Source organism: Rattus norvegicus, chromosome 17, assembly GCF_021556685.1.
Source record: "Rattus norvegicus strain SHRSP/BbbUtx chromosome 17, alternate assembly SHRSP_T2T, whole genome shotgun sequence".
NCBI classification, from domain to species: Eukaryota; Metazoa; Chordata; class Mammalia; order Rodentia; family Muridae; genus Rattus; species Rattus norvegicus.
In genome coordinates, this window is record NC_141550.1 from 85,686,464 (window position 1) to 85,712,767 (window position 26,304).

A 26,304-nucleotide genomic window follows, 5' to 3' on the forward strand; every position below is an offset into this window, starting at 1 on the left:
TTGTTTATGGTCTTGAGCTTGCCTTTTGTCACCTGGTTATCCTTGGAATTTGCTGGTCTGGGCATCTCTGTTTGTAGCCTGCCTCACGTGTTCTTGGGTTACTTCAGGTCTTCTCGTAGGTCTGTGGTCCTGGTTGTAGCAGACTTTCTGTAGGGCCTTCAGACTGTGGGGTCTTCAAAGGAGCATGTATGGTGGTGACCTGTTGCTCTGGCTGCATTGGCTTTTCAGGGATGCCTTTAGACTGTGGGGTAAGAACCTGCTGATTTTTTGCCTTGGGCACAGCAGATCTCCTAGGATTACTTCAGACTATTGGGTCTTCAGAGGAGCAGTCAATCTGTTGCACTGTGTACAGCTGCTCTCCAGATAGGCCTTCGGACTGTGGTGTTTGTTGCTTGCTGCCAAGCACACAGCAGAACTCCTGGATGCCTTCAGGCTGTGATGTCAGTTGTACTGTGTGTATTGAAACTGCTGGGATGTCTTCAGACTAAGGTGTCATTAGGGGAGCAGGCAAGCTAGTGATCTTCCCTGGCAGAAGGTCATGGACCAAAGCACATCCCTTTTATTGTTTTACTGCCCTTTCTACCTTACTCGTATTTTAATTTTGTACTCCTGTATTTATTCTACCTTTTTATTATTAGGTAAAAGTAAACTGTTGCAGGGGTTGGGGATTTGGTTCAGTGGCAGAGCGCTTGCCTAGGAAGCGCAAGGCCCTGGGTTCGGTCCCCAGCTCCGAAAAAAAAGAACCAAAAAAAAAAAAAAAAAAAAACCAAAAGTAAACTGTTGCAAATTTGGTTTGTTTATTGTCAAGAATGCATAAGGCAATGCTTATTGTCTTGTGGCCAGTGAATTATTAAAGTATTCCAAATGTACACTGCTCTAATCAGCTTTGTACATTTGATTCTTGTTCAATAGCATTGGTTTACAACTATTTTATACTGAGATTTTATGTTTGTACTTGGTAAAAAAAATTTATACTGGACTTAGCAACAACTTAGTATATAGTTGTTGCTTTGCAAAAAGAAATTTTCACAAGACTCAGCCTGATACCAGCCCCTAGTTATTTGGGGCTGATGCCTTATGAGCATGTATTTGCTGTACTTTCTCTTTCATTATTCTCCCCTACTTTACTGGAAACTGAGTGAACTGATTTATGTGCCATAACTTCATCATAAAGGGCTGTCCTTCTGTGTGCATTGACTAGTTATCAGCCTTCATAAGTGACAGTGTGCCAAGAGACCAAAACCATCATTCATAACTGATATCTCGTTTTTGACCTTGCTGCCTTTTCTAATTTTTCTTGCTGTCAAATACTTTCTAGGAATTTTTCATTCTCCTTTTTTCTCCATTGTTTTTCTACACTCAATAACATGTCTTTTCTTTTTCTCCTTCAGAAATCAAATGTAGTGTGAAAGACAAGGGAATCAGTCATTGACCACTAAGTAGGAAATCATCTTGAACATCAGAGATTGGGATTTTAATTGGGTTAGTGAGCCTTTTCTACACAAAGACAGCAAAGACCTTGCAAAGGTCTTGTGAAGGACACTGTCAGAACAAGGAACTCCTTGGCATATTCCACATATCCATATATGTTTAATAAAATCATGTATTATCTGAAATTTTGATGAATTATTGCATAATCTAGGAAAGTTATTTCTATACATACTAACAACTCACTGTTTAAGAAAGAAACCCATAATGACTTTTTTTAGTGGTTATTTAACATTAATTCAACTAAGTTATGTAGTTTGAAAGCATTAAAATTTGTAGGTAAATAAGGTTACATTTGATATCCAATGGTTGTTTATAGATTTTTAGGTCAAACTTTAGCCAATGTTAAAAATGACATGTTAGTTCAGAAAGTTGAAATGAAACATTCAAGCTTTCATTAAACAAATGACTACTTAGTGTGTAAATTAAGCCAAGCTATATTTTAAGTGGAAGAATTGCAGGTGTGAAAAAGATGGCAAAAACCATTGTTTTATTTTTCATTTCTTTCTTTTTTACTGATTATAGTTTCCTCTTCCTCTACTTCTAGTTTCTCCCCAACTCACCTCTACCCATATCTACTCTCCTTTAGTCACTTATTAGAAAAGAACACTATTCTAAGAGAAACCAAACAAATATGACAAAATAAAACATAATAAAATGAACCAAACCTATCCCATTGAGCTTAACACAGCAACCCAACAAGAGTGGAGGAGTCCTAAGCACAAGATCCATAGACCCACTTGTTCACAAGGCCAGGATTTCCATAAAAATACTAAGCTAATAGCTAGTTCTGCCGCTTTCTGGTTGTAATGCTTAGGAAAACAGGCTCTGCACAGTCCTTGTATTTCAGCAAATGCCTGGGCAGCATGGTAAAGCTGACCCTGGTGCACGGGTTTAGGTGATCTAGCCAGAGAGTATGAGAGTAGGAGTGCTTGCCAGTTCCTTGCCTGCTGATGCACTCCAATGAGATGGCCCTGACCCTCTCCTCTAAAGTCTTGGAGACCTGGCCCAGGGAGTATAGATGCAGGAGTACTGGCCATGTTGGTATGAGTGGGAGAACTGTAAGGCTGCCCAACTCAGCTACTACCCAGGCCCAGATCCAGGGCTTTGAGTGGGCCCATCCCAACTTCAGTCCCATCTACCAACTGCTGAAGTTTGTGAAGGAGCTGTTCCGTCAGAAGCAAAGGTGCAAGATCCCCCCCACTCAGGGAAATAACAGGATATGCAACAGGAGTCCTCGTGAGGATTCAATACCGATAGCATAGCCCAAGCCAGATGTCTTGAACCAGACCCATGACTCATTCCAGTGAAAATTTACAAGGAAACCTGTTTGGGCAATAGTGGAACATGAAGCTTCAAAGGCCTCATGGCCTCATTACCATTTTTTTCTTGGCTTTCTTTAAGGGATTTATTTATTTCCTCCCGTTGTTTTCATTTTTCTGGATTTCGATAAGGGGTTTATTTGTTTCATCTTTAAGGATCTCTATCATCTTTATAAAATTGGTTTTAAGGTTGTTTTCATGTCCTTCAGTATTGTTGGTTGCTGTGGGAGGATAGCTGGCCTCCACAGGTGCCATATTGCCCTGGCTATGGTTCATTGTACTCCGATATTAGAGTCTAAGCATCTGGGTCTGGGATTAATATAGGTCTAGGAGCCGATTTACTGAGTTTTGTTATGTTGGATTTATCTTGTTCATCAAAGGAAAAATCTACCAAGATAAACACTCAATTCTGAACATCTATGCTCCAAATGCAACAGCACCCACATTAATAAAGGAAACTTTACAAAATCTCAACGCGTACACTGAACCACACATAATAATGTTGGGAGACATCAACACCCCACTCTCATCAATGGACAGATCATAGAAACAGAAACTAGACAGAGACACAGAGAAACTAACAGAAGATATGAACCAAATGGATTTAATGGATATCTGCAGAACATTCTTCCTGAAACAAAAGGATACACCTTCTTCTCAGCACCTCATGCTACCTTCACAGGATCAAGGGCTTCTCCTCTTATTAATGCCAGACAATGTCATCCTCTACTACATAGTGGATGAAGCCATGGGTCAATTATGGCTGCATAAATTGTTACAATGTTTAGGGAATTAGGTGTATTGGTAGAAATAAATATGTAAATGCAATTTTGAAAGATGAAGGCTCCTGTCCCCAGTATAGGGAATGCCAAGACGTTGAGGTGGGAGTAGGTGGGTCGGAGTTGGAGCATCTTCAATGAAGTAGGGGGAGGGGGTAACCAAGAGAGGGGATAGAGAGGATAATATTTGAATGTAAATATATAAAATATCCAATAAAATTATTGAAAAATGGGATATACATGTAAAGAAGAAATTAACACTCTCTGGAAAAATTCAGACTCGAATGTATTGTTTCAGATCATTATTTTTCAAGGTCATGTTAAGAATGTTCTTCTTAATGCTTCACTCCTTCTTTAAAAGGGGAACAAGAATACCCTTGGCAGGGAAGAGAGAGGCAAAGATTAAAACAGAGACTGAAGGAACACCCATTCAGAGCCTGCCCCACATGTGGCCCATACATATACAGCCACCCAATTAGACAAGATGAATGAAGCAAAGAAGTGCAGACCGACAGGAGCCAGATGTAGATCGCTCCTGAGAGACACAGCCAGAATACAGCAAACACAGAGGCGTATGCCAGCAGCAAACCACTGAACTGAGAATAGGTCCCCCGTTGAAGGAATCAGAGAAAGAACTGGAAGAGCTTGAAGGGGCTCGAGACCCCATAGGTACAACAATGCCAAGCAACCAGAGCTTCCAGGGACTAAGCCACTACCTAAAGACTATACATGGACTGACCCTGGACTCTGACCTCATAGGTAGCAATGAATATCCTAGTAAGAGCACCAGTGGAAGGGGAAGCCCTGGGTCCTGCTAAGACTGAACCCCCAGTGAACTAGACTGTTGGGGGGAGGGCGGCAATGGGGGGAGGGTTGGGAGGGGAACACCCATAAGGAAGGGGAGGGGGGAGGGGGAAACCGGGAAAGGGAATAACACTCGAAATGTATATAAGAAATACTCAAGTTAATGAAAAAAAAAAAAAGAATGTTCTTCTTAGCCAGGCAGCAATGGTGCACATGTTTAATCCCAGCACTTGGGAAGCAGAGTATAGGCTGATTTCTTAGTTTTAAGGCCAGGCTGAAAGCTGGACAACAGAGTTTCAGGACAGCTGGGGTTACCTAAAAAGAATGTTGCCCTTAATGTCAAAGGAAGTCCCTTTGAGAGATTTTTCTAAATATGTCATAATAAAAACATATTTATGCATCTATAAAGATTTGTACATTCTATTATACTTGCATGAATGGGATAAAATATAAATGCATTCTTATACCATATGAGGTTATGATACTGTATTTAAAAATTCTTAAAATCAAATTTTGTTAAAATGAGCATGTTCTAATGAAATGATTTGATCCAGAAAAAGATATTGGAGTCACTAGAACTGGAGCCACAGGTGGTTGTGAGCTTTCTAATTTGGCTGCTCAGAACCAAACCTGGGCCCTCTGCAAGTGCAGTAAGTGATTTTTCCTACTAGCCCAGTTTCGTTTGAAGAATATTTTCTGCTTAAAATGATCTTACTGTAAATACTAATCATTCTTTTCTATTTCTCTATCTTTGTCTCTCTGTCTCTCTTTCTCTGTCTCTGTCTTTGTCTCTCTCTCTGTCTCTCTCTCTCTGTCTCTCTCTCTCGTGTGTGTGTGTGTGTGTGTGTGTGTGTGTGTGTGTGTGTGTGTGTGCTGTATGTGCTGTGTGTCACTCTGGAGAAGAGAAGCCCAGTTAGCACATAAAACACGTTGTAGTAACACTGCAGCATACTGTCATTAGAACACAGGGGCATAGTGGCAATCCCATGAAGATGTGTGCCCACCTTGCTCATCTTGATGGATGTTTCAATTAATACACCAAAAAAAATCCCTCCAAGATGTAATTCATACTATTATAGAAGTTTATTAGACCAGAACCATTTCTTTCAGAGATCTATATACAAATTATACATTTCTCAAAAGCATGAAATAAAAGCAAACTTACCCCAAAATATAATAGAGGGAAAATTTGAGCAATATAGAAAAATGCTCAGTATAAATGAGGAACGGTTAGAGACTGATATATATATATATATATATATGTATATATATATATGCGTGTGTGTGTACACATATATACTCTATTTGATATATGGACAAACAAAAAACTTGCTTTTTTATTACTGAATCAACTTATTTGCAGATTTTCTAAATATTAAAACATGAAATTAATTTACATATGTTAACAGGAATAAATGGGGAAAGTAATATTTAGAAAAATATCACAGCAAAAATATGGTGTGGTAATGGTTCATCTTGGCACTATTATTGGAACCAAGCCCTGTGAAATATTTGGAAGAGATTTTACATTCATACATATATAAGTAAATTTCATTATTTTGGAAATATTTTGTTCACTTTAACTTATGTGTGTACCTTTATTGTACATATGTACATAATTTATTTGTATTTTTATTGAGAATAATATTTTTATTCTCACTGTGATCTTTGTTCTTTTTTGAATTTTTATTTTTTTCTGACAGTTTTTTACTTCATTTTTATTTAGGGATTTAATTTACTAATTCACTTCACATCCTGTTCACTGATCCCCTCCTTGTCACCCCTTCCTACAATCTGTCCTCATCCCTCTTCCCCTTCTCTTCTGAGTGGGCACAGAGAAAAGTTCTACTTTTTAAAGATTTTTTCATAATTCTTAAGGAAGGGACTTGGTGGGAGAGGGGACGAAGAGGGAAAAAGGGGGAACGTGATTAGATATGGTGGGGGAGACAGGAGAGAAGTTGTGAGGCCCAGCATAATGAATGGAAATATGCAGCCTCACGGGTGTGTGTGGGGGGACCCTCTAGAAAGTACCAGAGTCCTGGGAGGTGAGATACTCTCAGGACTCAAAGGGAAGAACGTGAGATGACATGCCTAACAGTGGGGAGAGGCAACTTGTAGAGTCCACCTCTGGTAAAAAGACAGGGCATCAAGTGGAGTGGTGGGGTTGCCATCCCACCGTCAAAAATTCTAATCCAGAATTGTTTCTGTCTAACAGAACTGCAGGGACAAAAATGGAGAAGAGACTGGGGGAAAGGCAGTCCAGTGACCGGCCCAACTTTGAATCTATCCCAAGAGGGAGACTCCAAGGCCTGACATATTGGTGCTATGGTGTGCTTACAGAAAGGAGCCTAGCATGGCTGTCCTCTAAAAGGTCCACCAAGCAGCTGACTGAGACAGATACAGATACTTACATCCAACCATTGGACTGAAGTCAGACACCCCTATGGTTGAATTAGAGAAAGGTTGGAAGAGGATGAGGAGGAGGGCAACACCATAGGAAGACCAGCAGTCTTAACTAACCCAGACCTCAGGGAGCTTCCAGAGATTGAGCCACCAACCAGGCAGCATAAATTGCTGTTCTGAAGACACTGACACATATATGGTAGAGGACTGTCTGGTCTGGCCTCAGGGGGAGAAGAAGCACGTAACTGTTGAGAGACTTGAGGCCCAGGAGTTTGAGAGACCTGGTGGGGAAGGGGGCATTCTATTGGAGATGGTGGGAGGAGGAATGGGATAAGGAACTGTGGGAGGGGGGATTTGGAGGTGGCAATAACTGGATTGTCAAAAAATAAGTTAAAAACATTTTTAAAGATATTTTATTATAACTCAAGAGGATTTTCATGCTAGTAAAATCAACCATAAAAGTTGAGTCATTGTGTTCTAGTCCTTCTCTGCGAAAAAGAATCAGTCTTGGCTTCTGTGAGGCTATTAGGTCTCAGTCTTGGCTTCTGTGAGGCTATTAGGTCTATGTATTCTTGAAGTGACTTTTATTTTCTCATCGTTTAAATTCTACATGATTCCTAATCTAATCTTTGGGGTCTAATCTTTGGTGTCTAATCTTTGGGGTATCATTTACTTCCTTATATTTTTGCCATCATTGTGCTTGCTTAAAGATATTTAAAATTCTAAAAAGGTTATGTCAAAAAGAATTTATGGATGCACCAAATATACAAAGAGTTTTATTTAATTAGAACATTTGGAGGTTATTCCATTTGTGTTTATAATATTAAGTAGAGCGAAGGTCAGCAGTCCTAACAGTTACTACATTTCTATCTTTACATATTTAATTTTATAAATCATAGCTACTAATCAAATTTACATAAATATAATTGAAATTCGTATTCTATAGTATATGTAAATGGGCAAAATATTAAAACTTGTTGAGTGATTTTTTTAATCTTATAAAGGCTTAGACTAATATAATTTCAGCAAAAGTACAGGGATATATATATATATATATTCCAAACTCACTTATTATTAACACCTAAAATCAACCTGGCTACACTTGTCATAATAGTTCAAGATTTTATATGAAGGTGATCTGAAGATATACTTTCTCACTTTTCAGCTCAATTTTAAAAATATAGTTGCACTTGTGTCCTCTAAACCTCCTGTTGTTTACAATAACATCAACAGTTTCCTTGTTTGGGGAGATATTTGCAGTCTTGAGGAATCTAGCCAAGTGTTTTGTATAATGTCAGTCCACTGGCACTTATGCTAGCCCTTCTCTGCGACACACAGTCGAAGGGTGAGAATTTAAGCTCCATGTCTTTCACAGCAGAACATTTCTGTCAATTTTCCAAAATTCTTTAGCGTAGCAGGTTTGTCTGTTTTCTGCAATTCATTTATTCTGTGTATATTTTGTTTATCAGTTGTCACCATGCATTATAAAGCAGCAGTACATTGGTTGTTTTGTTCATTTCTTTCACACTTTGGGGACTGGAACTCTTCGACTTTGCCTATGTAGCCCATTGACACATTCCCCCATCATTAAGAGTCTATTTGACCACTTCATCACTTCATCTGGGAATATAAAACACACCGAATTCCTGTATGTCCTTGGTCTTGGTCCATCTCTGCTGTTGCACAAACTTACAGCATCCTTTTGTTTGAGAATAGGATTTATAGTGTATATCTGAGCACCAAGGATGCTCCTTTGACAATCCAATCTTATTTGTATGGCTCTAGCTGGTAGTGGGAGACTCTATACATGGTTATGAGTTTAGTAATCTACATATACAATTCTACAGACAAACATATCTATAAGCATTTTATGTGTCAGTATCTCTTCAGACTGCTCTAAAAGTAAGCTCATGGTATCTCTAACCGTGGTCTATTATCACACAAATCAGCCAGTTCTTCTCTAGTGTCTCATTTGTAATCTTTCATTCAAACAGCAAGAAATTTCCCCCCTACCATTTTTTACCTAACGTCTTTAAAATTTTAGTATGAATCATCCCCATGTAAGCCATGCATCTGTTTGAACTTTAGTAACTATCATACATTGCTTAATGCATTTACTTTCCTTTTTCTTACAAATCCATTTATTTATAGATTTATTAGGTCTGTGAGATTGTTATACACATCATTCATGCATTTCAACTGATTTTTCAGATTCTAAACCACTCGGACTATTCAACCCCCTAAGTGAAACATTAAGTTTATTTTTAAACTTTCATATTACCTGGGTTTTGATGGATGCTCAATGTCTTATACCAATGCTTTAGTATAGTATAATGAATTTGTAGAAATGTTTCCTGTCACAGAAAGTACCCTCTATAATTTAAAGTTATGGTTGTCTTCATATACTCCTAAACCACCGCTATTGCTATTAGTGCAGAAGTGTCCAGTATTTTGACATTTTCGTCTGAGGTAGAACAATGGTTCTTCAAATATTGTAAGTGTTCTGTGCGTCAGGGACACAGGTCATAGATAAAGCATGTGTTTAAAATATTTTGGGCTCTGTGTTCAATGCCCACAACCAAAATATTGTATAAATAAATATCTGAACTGAATGTGTCATTGACTATCCTCAGTGTTGAGTTTCATAAAGAAATGGTAAATATGTCACAAGTACAGGACCACAGCTCTGTGACAAATTAGTCAGTGTTTTTTTTTTATTTTCACATAAGAACAGCTTGAAGCAGGGGCTGTCCCTGAGCCTGTTTCCTGCTTGTCTGTGGATCCCACATGTCTAAATTGAACACCTTGTCTGGCCTCAGTGGGCGAGGATACACCTAGTCCTGTAGTGACTTGACACTCAGGGGTGGAAGAATATTACTGGTGGGGTGAGGCACCTTCTCTAAAGAGAAGGGGAAGGCAGAATGGGGAGTGGCCTTGCATAAAGGGTACTTGGAAGAGAAGGGCTGATATTGGGTTGAAAAGTAAATAAATAAATACATTTTTAAAAGAGAAAGAAAGCTGTGAGGAGACCTTGTTGCAATGTAGTGTACATAGCAGTATGGTACAATGATTATTGACCAAGGACCATCTTTCTTGCTAAACTTACCCCTTTCCAGTCTTTCACTACAAAAACCAACCAGATTATTTAGCTTATTCAAACAATTTGTTTTTCATAGTTTATTTGTATAAATGATGACAAATGAACACTTTGGCATCCTGCTACCTTGTGACTTCTTATTACCTGATATTCTCAGGTAGCCTAGCATCTACTCTTTTTCTACATTTCTAATAGTTTATACAATGCTCTGTATTATCCAAAGGTTTTGATTGTTATTAGCAGGAAGTCAAGAGAGGGATAAAATATTTCCCAAAGAAAAAAATGATGGTGACTTAACAGGTATAGCATTAATGGATAAATATATGAGTCATTTAGAATCTGTAAAAATCTTTCAAATATGAAGACATCAGTGGAAATTGTTTAGTATTGACTATTCAATTATCTGGTGAAACTCCTTATGTTTATATAAAAAATCAGATGAAATCCGTGAGCTAATTTCCTGGTTAACACATATTTAAAATGTAAAGTGGCTTAATCTTATGAGTATGTCCCATTACTTTTCTTTACTAGACATAGAGAGAAAGCTTTGAATGAGGCAAAAACCTTGTAGTGCCCCATATGCAACACACATCACAAGGTAATCGACCCAAAGCCTTAAAAAAGATTAGGGGCTGGAAAGATGGCTCAGTGGTTAAGAACAGCAGGGGTAGGGGCATGGGATGGGAGGTTTCTGGAGGAGAAAAGGAAAGGGGATAACATTTGAAATGTAAATAAAGAAAATATCCAATACAAAAGATTAAAATAGAGTGTTTTTTTATTTTTGAAATTTAACCAATTATTAGTGTATTTTTTTGCTTCTGTTTAATTAATTGTGTCTATGGAAATATTGAATTAATTTTATGTGAAAACAAATGTCAGTCCATGGTCAGTGAGTTGGTGAAGTAATAGAATGCATGCGAGTGACATTTTCCATACATTTTAGAAAGGACTGAAATCGAGACATTAATAAATGTGAAGAGAGGCAAAGAATTGGAAATCGAATGCTTACCCACCCTGTAAACATGTGTGTGTGGTGAGATGTAGTCATTATAGTAATTTTTTCATGAATTAGACTATTTAGTTTCCATACTGGTAGGCTCCATATCTTTTCACCAGGTTATTCAAGAATGTAACATTGAAATTGTTAATATATGAAAATGGTATGTTTTCTGAATAAACAAACAAGTAGGCAGGAATGTAAAAGAAAAGTGCATTTAAAAACTAGCAATTATAGGGCTAAGAATTGATGCTATATTCTGTATTTATACATATTAGAATATATAAAGTATTAGATACATTAAAGTGACATTTTATGATGGAAGGTTTACAACACAATTAACTCCCATTTTGTTCTTTTATTACCACATACCAATCAAAATGTTCAAGTCTTTCAGTCTTTTTACTTTTAACAGTAGCCTAGTTATAAGATTTAGAAAATGATTCATATTTTATTGATTAAAGGAAGCACGTGACATTTTTTATGTTATTTGTTGAAAACCCTTTTGAGGCTTAACATATTTCAAGGGGGCTGTATGAGTGTTACATAAGTGGATGCCTGTGAAAATGTTTCAATTTATAAATTAAGATAGACTTTTATCACTATCCTTGCCTATGATATTCATAAGTGTCAGACAGATCCCCTCAGTTTAATCTTTAATTTAATTCAGCATCCCTTTGATTCCCAATCACTATAACATCACTGAGAGTCAAAGGCTAACCTTGAAAAGGAACATCTTTCATCATCAGAGATATGAAATCCCCAATGGAATCTATGTGTGAATTCCCATCCCCTTCAGTGCAGATATTTCGCAAGTCCTGATAGATAAGTATATGTTGTTTAGGAAACTGTGTCAAAAGTGTTATCTATGAATTGGTAGTTATGTTGACAAATTAATTTTAGACCAGTTGATGGACAGTTCCACTTTCTGCTTGTTCCCTAATACAGAGAGAAAACAACTGGATCAAGTATTATTTAGCGTCTATCGAATGAGGCACTGAGTGTACACATTCATTCTCCAAAGCCAGAGATGATAAATGTGAAACTTGTTTTGATCTTTCCTTCAGATATTCCTCTTTGTAAAGTTTTCTATATCCTTAAAATACAAATAAATTATATATCTCACAGCTGTGCATTACAAATTTATATGAGCATCTTGCCTGATTTTCTAGATGCCATTCTATTAAATATGCCCCTATTCCATTATTTAAAACTCCCTTCTAAGAGCAGATTGTTTTATTCAGGAAGAACAATGAAACAGCAGCCAGGAGTACTGATTATTTGGATGCTAACCATAAATATTTTGTGATATTAATGTTTTTCTCCTTTGGTAAATATCTATTATCATGATCTATTAATCATCCTGTCCCTGATTCTCTGCTGCTGTTGGGATAAAATAGCCTGAAAGAAAAAGAACCTTTAAGAGGAAAGGTATATTCTGGTTTACATTTCAAGGGGACAGTTCATCCTGAAGGGAAAGCCAAGCAGACAGGGGCATGAAGCAGGTCCTCAGGTTTACGATGGGAAGCAGAGTGCTTTGAACTCATGAAGCTCTCTGTCTTCACTGTCACCTTCTAGGAGGTAGACAAGGAACAGCAGACAGGCCTCCGCATCTCAAAACAGTCACCATAATGCCCCATAGGCATGCCTGGAAGCTGATATACCGTTGATGCCATACAATCCTTGGGAAAAGCTGGAACCAAAACACCACAGAGGTTGGGGATTTAGCTCAGTGGTAGAGCGCTTGCCTAGAAAGCACAAGGCCCTCGGTTCGGTCCCCAGCTCCGAAAAAAAGAACAAAACAAAACAAAAAACAAAACAAAACACCACAGAGCACTATGCATAAGGAAAGTCCTCCTGATTCTCGGCTGGGTTCTTAGCTTAATACAGATGTCATTTTTATTGGCCAATAGGATTATGATACATGTCATGTCACATTACAATTCTATAAGCATTCATATATCAGTATGCTAAACTCCTTGTTGATCAATCTCCATTTTTTTGAGGAAATATTTACATGTATATTTTAAACTAACTTTTTGATTTGAAAAATTACATCCTGAAACTGATATAGCTGATTCCCAAAAAGTTATTGTTTTGAATGTAAAAATATTGTGATTATGTAATTATAGAATACTTCAAATCTGACTGACTTGGGTATTGCTTTCCTTCCATGTTCAACTTACTGCAAAGAAATAGCTGATTTTCTATTCATCTTCTGCCTCTTCTTTCTCTGCATTAGTGAACTAAGCTCGTAGGAGGAATGTACAACTGGAATTATTAGATATGATGTTTAAAAAGTAGGAAAAAGGCATCAAGAACAATAAACTCAGTAATCCTATAACTTCTTCCAGATTTTAGTCAACACAAAGAATTTTGTGTATATGCCAGGATATGTGGATTTATCTAATATGTACGTCATAATGTGAATACCTCTGAAAGTACTAAAAACATGTTCATTTCTAATCCCACCGGTAGTGCTTTGAGGAAAGGTGAGGATGGGTCAGTGTGTCTGTACTCATGAGATAAACTACAGCAAGAGTGTTATCAGAGCTCCACTGTTTTTCTTATCATTTTTAAATGGAATTTTACTTGGTCAAGAGCTTGCATGCCATGTGTTATTGCTTCCTATTATTAGGGGCTTTGGTTATCCCACTAATACAAGCTTCTTTCATTTCAGACAGACAAAGGACTTTTGGAAGTTTGGCAACAAAGTGAACCAGAGCCTGATAATCACTGGCGAAGGGCCACTGTCCTGTTGGGGAAATTGAGGAACTTTCAGGTCATATTTCAAGGCATCAGGACAAGGGATCTAGGAGGGGGAGCTGCCATAGATGATATTGAATTCACAAACTGCACAACTGGTGAGTCTCCATGAAGTCTTCCTGTCTGGAAAGACATTTAGAGGGTGCCCATTGTCATCCCTGGTATGTTTATAAATTGTCACCTGTCCATATATTTTGTCTATATACACAAATACATTGAAAAGTACAGTTTAGTTACTGTGAACTTTAAAAATACCTATTAAGATGTAATATCTGTCCATAACCCATCTGGGCTATTGTAACAGGATGTCATACAAATTTTGTGTCTAAGGAAAAGCAGCTCATGGTTCTAGATGGTTTCTAGCATAACCATCATAAATCATAAATGCCAGCTCATGCAGTGTTTTCAGATAGTACCTTTCTGCTGGGTCATAGTGCTGAAGAGAAAGTTTGCTCTCTAAGTCCTATGCTTGTATCTTATTCACTGTGGTCAGCTTTATCCTCGTGACCCACTGCCATCCTTCAAAGGCCCTACCTTCTAAAAAGATCATTGGAAGTTAGTGTAACAACAGTGAATTTGAATGGGATTTCAATAGTTTAAAAACCACAATACTTTCTCATTATTCAAATGTAAAATGTAAGACCACTTCTATACCATTCCTTTTCTACCATGAAGAAGTTTTCTCTTTTAAATTTATTTTCTACATTATATAAAATGCCAAGTCTGAGATTTACATACATATCCTTAGTATCAATTAACAAAAATATGAACCAACAAGATTGAAAGTGGATCCTAATGTATGCACAAGAGATAAATTTAAGGCCATATCAAGCAGACCTTGAATTGGAAACTATCCTTGGGATATTTTAAAATGCAGTTCCAACATTAGAACTGCATTCAGATAACAATGTGAAAGAATTTTGCAACCCTTTCTGACATGTCTAAGTGTGAAGTCTAGCTACAGATTTTCTTTATAGAGCTACCTAGTAAATGTCAAAAAAATTATAAATAAGTTTGTGTTTGTACAGTTTCAGCTTGCAAAATTCTTTTAGGGAAATTTGTTGGTTTGAGATCCAAAATAGTCCTGTGTGATATATACTGACAGTTAAAGCCACTCCTGTGTATTTCTGTGCAGACCCAGCTGTCAGCAAGTCACTGGGAAAGAGGAGCTAAACCCGTATGTGAATTAATTTTAATCTGGCTTTTGTATTAAAATATCATTTTATCAAGGGAGTTCAAAATGCAACTTAGATGTGAGTGATGTTAAGTTACCTGTCCATTTCATGAGCAGTGCTGTTTCAAAGTTACTCTGGTTTTTATAAACAAGCCTTTTAATACCCCTTCTCCACTATCTAGGAAAGGTAGGTGCTTTTCAATTGCCTGACATAGCTGCATAAAGTGAGATATGTTCATGTGTCCCTTATGACCTTGGAATCATATTGTTCTGGGAACCTAAAACATGTCAGATGGGACTTTGAGATATTTAGAAGCTGATGATCCAACAAATAAAAGAAAGTTATGCACAAAAATAAGGAAAAGAGACTTTTCAATGTGCATCATTAAGTAATTCCTTAGTAAAATTTCCTATTAATACATGTTACTAGGAATCAAGTTCATTTAAAAACTAAGGCAGAATAATGGTTCTATCATTTAGTTTGTTCAAGCATGCACCATGAAGCACATGCCTTTCTGGACAAGTAAATATAGAACCAAATATCTTATATATAGCAAAAGACAGGATCAATAATCTCATTTATATTCCAGGTTCTTTTAAAATAGCCCATAAACAAATCTTATATAATTCAAAATCCATTCCATGGTATAGGAGTATACTTCCATAAAAGGAAGAGAATATATACTGAAAAAGAAAGAAATGTCCATCTTTACAACCATAAAAGTTCTTAATTTTCAAGTGTACTTCAATTTAACCAATTACAGTGTAAGAGCATTGGTAACCAGTTGTGCAACAAGACCTTGGGTTCTCTGGTCCTCTGGTTTGTTTGTTTGTTTGCTTGCTTTTAACTTAAGGTCAATGAAATCTTCTCTTTTGCCTTCTTTTTCTCACCTATAACATAGCAATGACAATGTTTCTATCTCATAGTGTACATAGGAGGCTTCGCTCTAAGTGAAGCATATAAGGTATATTTGATGTCTTAATAGTTGTTAGCTTAGAAAGCACATACAAACAACAGCAAATGCTAAAAGAATTGTTTTAGTACTAAAAAAATTCTCTATTGACACTGGCAGCCTGATTCTGCTCCACACTCTCATTTCCATAAGCCTAGCAAACATCCTTTGGTTATTGAAGCTGAAGGAAGTTGTGCAGGAGATGAGGCTTACCTCCTCAGAGCAGGGATAAATGTGTGCCCCTTAATGCTAGGGCATATGGGGCTTTTTTATTTTATTTTCACTTTTCATTGCATCATTCCTGACCACCCCCCTTCCACTCCCATGTGTTACTTCTGGATATTCTATTTCCAGGATCTCTTCATAAATGACCTCCAAGACTACAATAAATCCAGATTCCCAGGGAAAAAACTGCAATAGTCCTGGCAATCATTCCTTTTCTTCAGAAAATCCTAGAAACCCAATGGAGTTAGTACCAGTTTCCAGTTTAGGAAACAGGAAAGAGAATATTTAGGGAATTGAATATATTTGCAGAAGTCAGTAAAGTCTACCAAGTAGAACAAGTTTACCCTGTTTCTCTGTAAGTTCAGATAGTCCATTCCTATCTTTCTTATCAAATAATTCTGACCGTTAAAGGGTTAAATGATGATGATGAGAGAGAGAGAGAGAGAAAGAGAGGGGGGGGGGAAGCGAGAGAACGCAAGAATCTAGCACCAATTTTAGCTTTCTAGCCCACTGTCTTTGCACCTCATCTGAAGAAGACTTTGTCTTTTGTTATAGACTTTCTCACATCTTTCATTTTCCCTCTCAAAGCCTCTAATTAAGACTCCTGACTATTCCTGGAAAACCTAACTGATCTGATGTGAAAACCGGTGGCATGATTATAATGATTTCAGCCCCGCATCACCCTTGATTAAAACTGAAATCAGGAGATCATAAAGCAGTGATGACTGTGTTTAAGGTTTGTGAACAAATAGACCTGGAGCTTCTGATGTTAAAAATATAATCTCTTCACTCAGTTTAAGTGGTGAATTCTGGTTTTTTGCTCCATGTGTGGCATTATTTTCAAATAAATATTCTGGTTGAAGAAAGTGATGCCAAGTAGGAAAAATAAATATCACACTCTATTAAAAGAGCTAGAAAAGACTTTTACTTGAAATAATGGACAATTAGGGAATGAGTGGCACCTTATAATGTAAGTGTAACTATAAACAAAACAGGATTTGTAAGTGCAAGGTGGATAGGCTAAAGAACCGATGAAAATCTATCGGTGGGTTCTGTTTGTATAAAACAGCATGAAAAGTAAGAATAGACAGAATTCCTCCTGGCTTTCAAAGATTTTCATTCTGATGGAAGATTGAAGTACTTAAAGTAATACCCACTATTGTACCTTTCAGTGGTGATGGGTGTAATAAATGACATGGAAAAGAAAGTGACAGAGAATTAGTGCTCTGATGGGACTAGTGAGAAATACTCAACTGGAGAGTCACACTTGGTCAAGCATAATAAAAGGAGAAGTCACAGAGATGACATCTACAGAAAGAAGCACCCTGGCCTGGAGACAAACTTGACAGATTTATTGAGAATCAAACACATTGAAGGAACAGAATAAGAGGAGGAGAAAAATAGTTATGGGTTCATGGTATATAGAATTTTGTCATAAAAAATAATGTTTGTTATATATATATAAAGGGACTCCCCCAAGGAAACTAAGCAAGGAGACAGTAGACTAAAAAAATTTAAGTGTAAATTTTGGCACTGTAAAAGTTTGAGCAAGTCCTATAAACTTTGTCTTTGTTTACTCTTGAAAATAAAAATAGGATCTACTCTATGGCATAGATGGGAAGACACAACCAATCAGTATGTGCCATGTGCATTCGGTATTAATAGCCACTGTCAACTGCTCCACCAATGGTAAATGATTGTCAATTTACTATTATTACAACCAGAATATTTAAATTGATCCACACAAACTCTGGAAACAAGGTTACATAGAAATTATTGTGAATATTAGGCATATTTCTCATCTCTCTAATACCTAATGGTAGCTGGCTACTTCTAAAAATCACATTTATTACCTAGAGGTAAAACTCCAGCAACCTAGCAGGTGACTTCTCTGGTAGCCAGTGTGAGATGCTTACCAAGTTTTCTGAGTCCAGTGAAGCCGAAGAGTCAGTTATGGGATGAATTTGAGGAAAGGAATGTATTACACCATAAGGAGATAGGAGCAAGCAGAACCTAGTGTTCACGGCCAACCGGGCCAACAAGGCCAGGGAAAAGCTATCCAGCATTGACAGAGTCTCATTCCAATGGTGCTTTGCTCACCAATTGTTCCATAGCTGACAGTCCTGGAGATGGAGCCGACCTCCTTTCATTCTCTTGGGAAACAGGACACCTTTGGGAACAGTATAGCAGTATGATTGAGAAACAAGACGTGGAGCCTGCGATGTCCCAGACCTTCTCCCTTACCTTAGCATGATGCTTTCTCAAAACTTTCCTTAGTCATTAGCAGAGATAGTTGCAAGGAAGTAGGAAGAATAGAAATGTACTATGGCCACCAAGAATACTCTCCTATAGAAACTTGGTGAAATACTTCAAAGGCTCTCAAAGGGAAAAGGTGTCAGACATTTCAATGTTCCCAGCAGAGGCATGGTTTGTAGTACTAGTTCAAGTCTTTCAAAGAAATGAACGTCCAAGTTTATCTTCTTTTAATATTTAGGTGATCCTTGCTGTTAGAGTTGTTCTGTCTTTGAATAAGAAAAAATTCTTTTGTTTTTCTTTTTTTTTATTTGATAGTTTTTATTTACATTTCAAATGTTATTCCCTTTCCTGGTTTCCTGCCCATAAGTCCCCTATCCCATCCCCCACCCCTTCTTCTATAAGGGTGTTCCCCCTCCCCAACCACTCCCGTCCCACCTCCGCCCCCCGCCCCCGGGCATTCCCCTACACTGGAGGATCCAGCTTTGGCAGGACCAAGTGCTTCTCCTCCTATTGGTGTCCAACAAGGCTATTCTCTACTATATAAGCAGTTGGAGCAATAGGTCTGTCCATGCGTAGTCTTTGGGTGATAGTTTAGTCCCTGGGAGCTCTGGTTGGTTGATTATGTTCAGCTTCTTCAATCCTTTCTCTAATTCTTCCAACGGGGACCCCATTCTCAGTTCAATGGTTTGCTGCTAACATTCGCCTCTGTATTTGTCACGCTCTGGCTGAGCCTCTCAGGAGATGGCTATATCAGGCTCCTGTCAGCTTGCATTTCTTAGATTCATCAACATTGTTTGGTGACTGTATGTACATATGTATGTATGTATGTGTATACACACACACACACACACACACACACACACACACACATATGTTCTGGATCCCCAGGTGGGGCAGGCTCTGAATGGCCATTCCTTCAGTCTCTTCTCCAAACAAAAATATTCATAGGAGGGAATATGGAGACAAAAACAATTTTCTAGTAAGAAGAACAGGTCCAAAAATTTAACTTGAGCAAAGTTCAGGTCTAAAGTTTTCTACCTGATGGTGGTGATAGGTTAAGTGTTCTTGAGATCGGGTTTTGATATGTAACACAAGCTAGCCTTGAGCCTACTGCTACTGATTAATAAATACCATGTTGTTTTAGCTTATTGCTGTGTGTGACAGAATAGGATTTTTTTCAGTAAATATTTTAACCACCTCTCCTCTTCAGTTAGAGAAATCCACATGAGTAATATTTTACCAGCTGTTGTAACAATTAGTAACTTGAGAAAGGATGAAATCTTGGTTGCAAACGCCATTGCTATAAATTCATTTTACTCATTGTTTTATGTCAAATACAGATATCTTTCTAGATGTCGCCTTTGTATTAGAGAAGACCTCATCATATGTTCAAGATCCATGAGTACTAGTCTCCCTCAGTTTATAGAACCACTTGGTCAATTTGTTTTTTATTTTAAAAGATGAGTGAATAACTTTGATTTTCAAAACATATGGGTTATGTTTAAGTGAAATATAACTGGAACAATACTATCGAAATTTAATGCAATTTCTTAAATAATATAGGAGATAACATCTGTAATTATAAAGTCATTGCACACATAGAGTTGTGTTTAATAGTGAGCTGGCCAGCATTATGATCTGGGTTTTTTAACACATTACTGTTTGTTAAGGTGCTATTCGAAGGACTGTTGTTGCTTAATGAATGAAAGAAGAAATCATATATGAGTAATTAACCCTTTATAGGTTTATCCAGTGTAAAGATATCAGGGAAGAGTAAGAGTTTTAAAGTTTAATTGTCTATGTTAAGAAACAGCTTTAAGCATCCCCAGTTCTACACTATGAAGAAAGATTCAGGGTGTAGACAGTTGACACTAATAAAATTCTGAACTAAGAGATGAAGCTAGCCCTGGTGACATCTGCTTTCAACTCCCACTATTAGCAGCTGTACCGTCGTCTGCTTTTCCTGCTGGATTTGGTTTGAGACAGGAAACAAGAGTCAAACCTCATCATTATTCATCTTCAGATTTAGAACCATACTTTTTACTTCATCTAAAAATCAGAAAACAATTATGAAGTCTGGCCCAGACCCATATTGTAGACAGAGTACTGTAAGATTGAATTCAGTGTATCTTTGATCAGCTATTTTAAATTAAAACAAAATCAAGGCCGTGGATAGATCTAATTAGTTTAATATTGTCTTCCAGTAAACCATTTGTGGCATAGTGAGAAAATATCAGATATTGCTTTATTTTTCAACTCAGAAAAATTAGCATTTTAATGTTAAAAGGTCTATGATTGAAGACATAATTTATGGATATCATAAATATAAATGGAATATTATAATTAATGTTATTATTTTTGATGATAATCAAAGCCCAATGATAAGACTTAGTTATTTGTAATATTAAGAAAAATAATTACTTGTGCAGTTATTTCAGTAAGGCTTAAATAGCCCTTGAAATAGCCCTAGGATCAAGTGAAGGCACTGTAAATCTGAATGCTAGCATTATCCTCAGTTCATATAATTTCTAATTAGAAACTCTTCTAATTGTAATGAACTTCTCCACACATTATTGAATCAGTAAGAAACCATAGACAACACAGTCTTTCAATTTTTCTGGACTGTATTTTATTCAAAATATCATTTTTCAGTAGAATTTTCACTTTATACTTATGCATTTTTAGATTTCTCATTATTTGATTGTAAGATGTGTCCCCCATACCTGAAATATTTGTACCAATGTATTCAATGCAGAAAAATATAAACTTAGGGTATTCTTCAAAAGCAATCTGAAACACTAGAGGTTAAATTATACATATAAGGAAGCAAATTACAAAGAAATCTCTTTGTATTTAATGCATGTGTTTCTATGTATTATATCAGATCTAGAATTCACATTTTCTTGGCTATTGCATGTTATGGGAAAAATATATCATCTATATTCAAAGTCTTTATAATAGCAAATACCTTATTTTATTAAATAAGTATGAAATATTATAAATATTTTGAAAAGGAGACTTATGGAATTACAGGTTTGGGGGAAACTGCTATAATCAAAGGAAACAAAGTCATACAACACCAACTGTTAACACATCATCACTAAGATGCTTAAAGTATTAAAATTACCAATGCATAAAAGAACTTCAGTACTTTAAAAAGAAAGATGGGTGATAAGAGTTTTGTTGGGTAAAGGATGTGGAATTATAGACTACAGGTTTGTGGTTTCTCAAAGACTAGGGAACAGGGTTTACAGATTGTCCCTGGAGATACAAACCCTTAAAGACCTGAGTTTCAATCCCCAGAAACTACCAAAAGCCAGAACTATAATACAGCAAGCATCTATCATCACACTACACCCTCAGGGAATGGGCGACAGAGACAGAACAATCTCCAGATGAGCTTCCTGCATTGTATGACAGCACAGTGACCCTGTCTCAAGCAAAGTGGAAAGGTGACACAGAGAGGCTGTCTTCTGACCTCCACACATGTGCAGTAGCACATGCATGTCCTTATTAACACATAACACTCACACACACACACACACACACACACACACACACACACATGCACACACCCCTCTACACCTGTACTCACTAAAACAAATGACTGAGGAGTATTGTGCAACTAAATAATACTTGTGCAAGAAAGCACATAGAGTAAGAACAAAGGACACAGGGAAAGCATGAACTCATCAATTCTGGAATGCTTTGTAAGAACCTAGTCATGCAGGTACAGGGCTTCCTGCTCACTTCTGTGCCTTAGAACTACTCATGCCGTAGTTGAAATGAGCAATGATCAAACCAACACAAACTCTCAGCTCTCTTATACCGACGCAGGTCCTTGGTTGGCTTGTGGATATGAGCTTTTGTGTTTTATAAAACATGTGCTGTATAAATAGCATTGGATGTAACAAAGAAAACTATTAATGCTATATGTTGAAGAAGAAATGGGTGCTGAGGGCCAGCCAACTGTGGTGCATGTGTGATCTGATTTATGGAGGTTGAATACACAGCAGTGTCTTGGAGGGTTTGAACCAAATGAATCACACAAATTGCCTGGAGAATTGCTCGAAAAAGCTAGAGAGTGAAGTGTTTTAGATTGTTGATTAAAGGGTCAGAGAGAAGCTCAGGGGAAAAATAAGAAACTGAATGTGGTTTATATTTCTTTCCACTACCATAATCTTAGGTTTTAAGTCTTTCTCACGATAATTGCCGAGAATCTTGATTTTAATGACGTCTTCTCTAATTGCCAATAGCATCAAGCTTATTTAAGGACACAGTTTATTTAAGAACACAGAAAATCTCAGAGGACCTAAGATCAGACCAGCTTCAGGATTATATTAAAATCAGAGACCAAAACATGAAACAGAATTAAACTGGTCTTTATGTACATATTAAGGGCTACATCATTCTGGCCATATATTGTGTGGCCACTTTCTGAAAACACAAGCCTTTGCTTTATTATTTCAATATAGAAAGGATGACTGAGTGCTCAAGTGTTGGACACATGGCTTCGGACATGCTTCCTTCATAGATAGACATTGGGATGGGCGTATCATGGGTCCAAGACATATTCAAATCAGTTAACTGGGGTTAGCTAACAGTGATAAGCCTACTGGAACTCCACTCTGTCAATGACAAAGAGCATTGTGTGCAAGTTGCTTCTGTTTTATTTCAGTATTCTAATGCTTTTTTGAGGTATTTTTCTAATATAAACTTCTAATTCAAACTCCAAACCCTCCTCCACCTCCTCTGTAATGTTTGTAGATTCAGGATGCTACCTATCTACCCTGTTCAACCCAGATATCAACACCAGTAATGGCCATGGAGCATACTAACACCATCCAACTGGGTAATCATAACGCTATTTCTTACAGAAACCACCATAAATGCTATTTCCCACAGTCCCTCATCTACTAATTTTTTTTCTTACCAAACCTAAGACATCCCTGTGTAGCTAGCTACCCATGGCTGTATTGCCCACCTTCTACTGGGTTCAGTTGAGAATTTTACACTTTTGTCAGTGGGTCTCACTCCTTCGTCCATTGGCTTCACTGAATCTAACAATGCCAGTGTTAAGATACAAACCAAATAAGCTCATTGAAATGTTCTCTTAGGATGTTGAATCAAGCATTCAAATAAATATTATTACAGCATGTTGAATAAATAAGTAGGGAAGGTTGTTTTCCAGATATTGATTTTTCTAGTAGCTGGTTAGTCTAATGTTTATCTAAAAATTAATGAAAGGAACTAAAATAGTGGATTGGGAATAGAGTGTGGATGCAAACATAAAAATATTGTGGGAGAATTCATAAATATGAATAACTGCTTAGCTCAATCATATGGTTCCTCTCAAATTTGCTGGACAGAGTCAGATGGGGAAGAATCAAAAAAGCATGTGCCAGCTGCCTCTGAAAAATGTTTTGTGAAAGCTGTTGCACATCAGTTAACCCTTACCTAATGATTCAAAGTTTATTTGCATTGTCAAACCACAAGAAAACATGTTTATTCAAAATCACTTTTTGTTACTGGGGAAGAGAAAACAGATATTCGCATTAAACACCAACTACCCTACCACAACTTTCTAGGAGGCAATTGGTGAGGTTGCAAATGTAACCGATTTAACAGGTTCATGTATTCAGCCACCTCTGACTACTCACTAGAGTTCGGATCCTGGGACCCCCCAAGAATACCAAAATCCATGTATGCTCATACCCTTCATTCAAGAAAGCATACTTTACGCACACTACCTTTATATGTCTTCCACACACTGTAAATCATGTCTAGATTATCTATATGGAATGCAGTGCAAATGCTATATAAATGGCTGTTATGTGGTGTTGTTTAAGAAATGATGACAAGCCAGCAAATCCTGTACATGTTCAGGACAGATGTGGGTATTTCCCAAGACAGAATTTGTGGAGGTAGAGCATGCGGGAAAGGAGAGCCAAGTGTGTAGTCTAAGAAGGGAAATAGCCCATCTGCTCCGTTTCTGTAGGCTCTCTATGGAGGTTTCCTACTGCTTGCTTCCTCATAGACTTGGGATTAATTACTTTATATCTATAACTCCAAACACTGACACCTTTTTTTATAATTCTGCCAATTCAAGCCTTTTTTATTTAAAAAGAACTAATTGGTTTTCTTAAGCCGCACAAATATTGGTGTTTGTTAACTTTATAAGAAGACATTTTCCTAATTGCATAGATAAGGTGGCGTTTGTTATATCCCTCTATGATTAACAATGAGCTTTATAACTCCCATCCTAGTTATGGGTCACTTACCTTTTATTGAGATTCGACAAGTCATTCTTTAGCACATTTGTGTGCTGCTATTAGCCTTTCTGCATTTGATTTACTCCTACCTGGGTCCCGAATGATTTATAAGTAAGTAGGTTTATAAGAATATAGGAGAGCGAAGGAGAGAAACCCTTAGTCCTGCCAAGGCTGGAACCCCCAGTGTAGGGGCATTTCAGGGTGGGAAGGGGAGTGGTTGTGGAGGGGAACACCCTTATAGAAGGGGAGGGGAACCAGAAAATGAGCTTATGTCTTGGAAACCAGGAAAGAGAATAACATTTGAAATGTAAATAAAAAATATACAACAACAACAACAAAAGAATATAGGAGAGCAAATAACCATAAGCAGTGATTCTTCCTGGGCCCTGCTTCTTTTCCTGCACACAGGTTCTGCTACAAGTTTTTGTCCTGGCTTCCCTCAGTGATAGACTAATAAATGTTTTCCTCCCCAAATTACTTTTGGTATGATGGTTTTTATCATAGCAATAACTATGACAGCTAAGATACATATCTTTATGTTTAAATGTTTGTATTATTTGACAACCATAACCATGCCTCCCCCAAAAAACTATCAACCAAACAAAACCAAAGGAAACAAAACAAAATAAAAACCTACCAACCAAAACAGAGACAAAACAAACAAAATAATCTTCACAATCTAGCAAGCTTAAACGCTAGACAGGGATTTTCTCAGTTCAGCAAGCTGACAGTCCATGATTTCAGCAAATGAGTGTTTGCTTGAGTCCCCTTTCTATGGCTTTCTGTTGTCCACGTTCATGCACTGTTCTTACATTTACGTTTCCCCTTGCAGAGAAGTCTCCATATCACTTCCCTCATCAGATGAGGATACCAGTCTGACTAATGTCCTCAGCTTGACTTAATTACTCTCTATCACCAAACACAGTTGCATGAATTAGAGCACTCTCTTGTGAATTCGTTCACCATACAGAAGACTGTTACTGGGCATTCCCATTCGGCAGTATCACAGTTTCCATCAATCCATTGCTGACCAATGGCCCAGGCACATGATGACTGGATGCAGGCAATGTGGGTGTGTCAAAGCAAAGCCATGAGCACTTCCTTTTACATTTTATTTTATTTTTTCTATTGAAAATACATTCCCCTTTCAATCAGCACATCCCAACCAGAGTTCCTCCAATCTTCACTCCTCCTCATTCCACTCACAGCTCCTGTTTTCCTCAGATGCATTCTCCATTTGTTTCCTCTTCAGAAAAGAGCAGATCTCCAAGAGATGACAGTCAAGCAGGACAAAGCAAGACACAATAAAACAAGGCAAAAGCCATCATATTGAGAACTTCTTTTATATGAAAACCAGAAAAAAATCACATGTTGAGGTTACTGAGATCTACAGTATAATATTTTGAAAGCTAGCACAGTAATATTTTATTTAAAAATTATAATTATTTTATGAATCATTAGCTATTGTAAATATATTAATATGCCAAAAAATTTTATTACAAATATCATACAGATATGAATAAAAACATGATATATTTAGTTTTTCCATTTATGCCTTCAGAAATTCACTGTAAATCCTTGAATATATATTTTTGAGTACAGAAACATTACTATAATTATTTCTCTTGAGCCCTTGTTCCTAACTAAATATTAATATATTTGAGTATAGAGGGATTGGGGCATCACAATACAATTTTTGTGTGAGAAGGAACATAATCCAGCTATTGACTAACTGTATTTCTCTAATTTTAATTTTCTTTAAGTTAGC

General features: G+C 37.1%; 1 protein-coding gene across 1 annotated transcript in view; it reads left to right on the forward strand.

Annotated features, from left to right (window-relative positions):
- Malrd1 (MAM and LDL receptor class A domain containing 1) overlaps positions 1-26,304 on the forward strand; it is a 724,504-nt gene that overhangs the window by 481,139 nt on the left and 217,061 nt on the right. Inside the window, 1 exon segment of the mRNA NM_001287618.3 lies at positions 13,571-13,754. Coding sequence (NP_001274547.3) covers positions 13,571-13,754 — 184 coding nt within the window.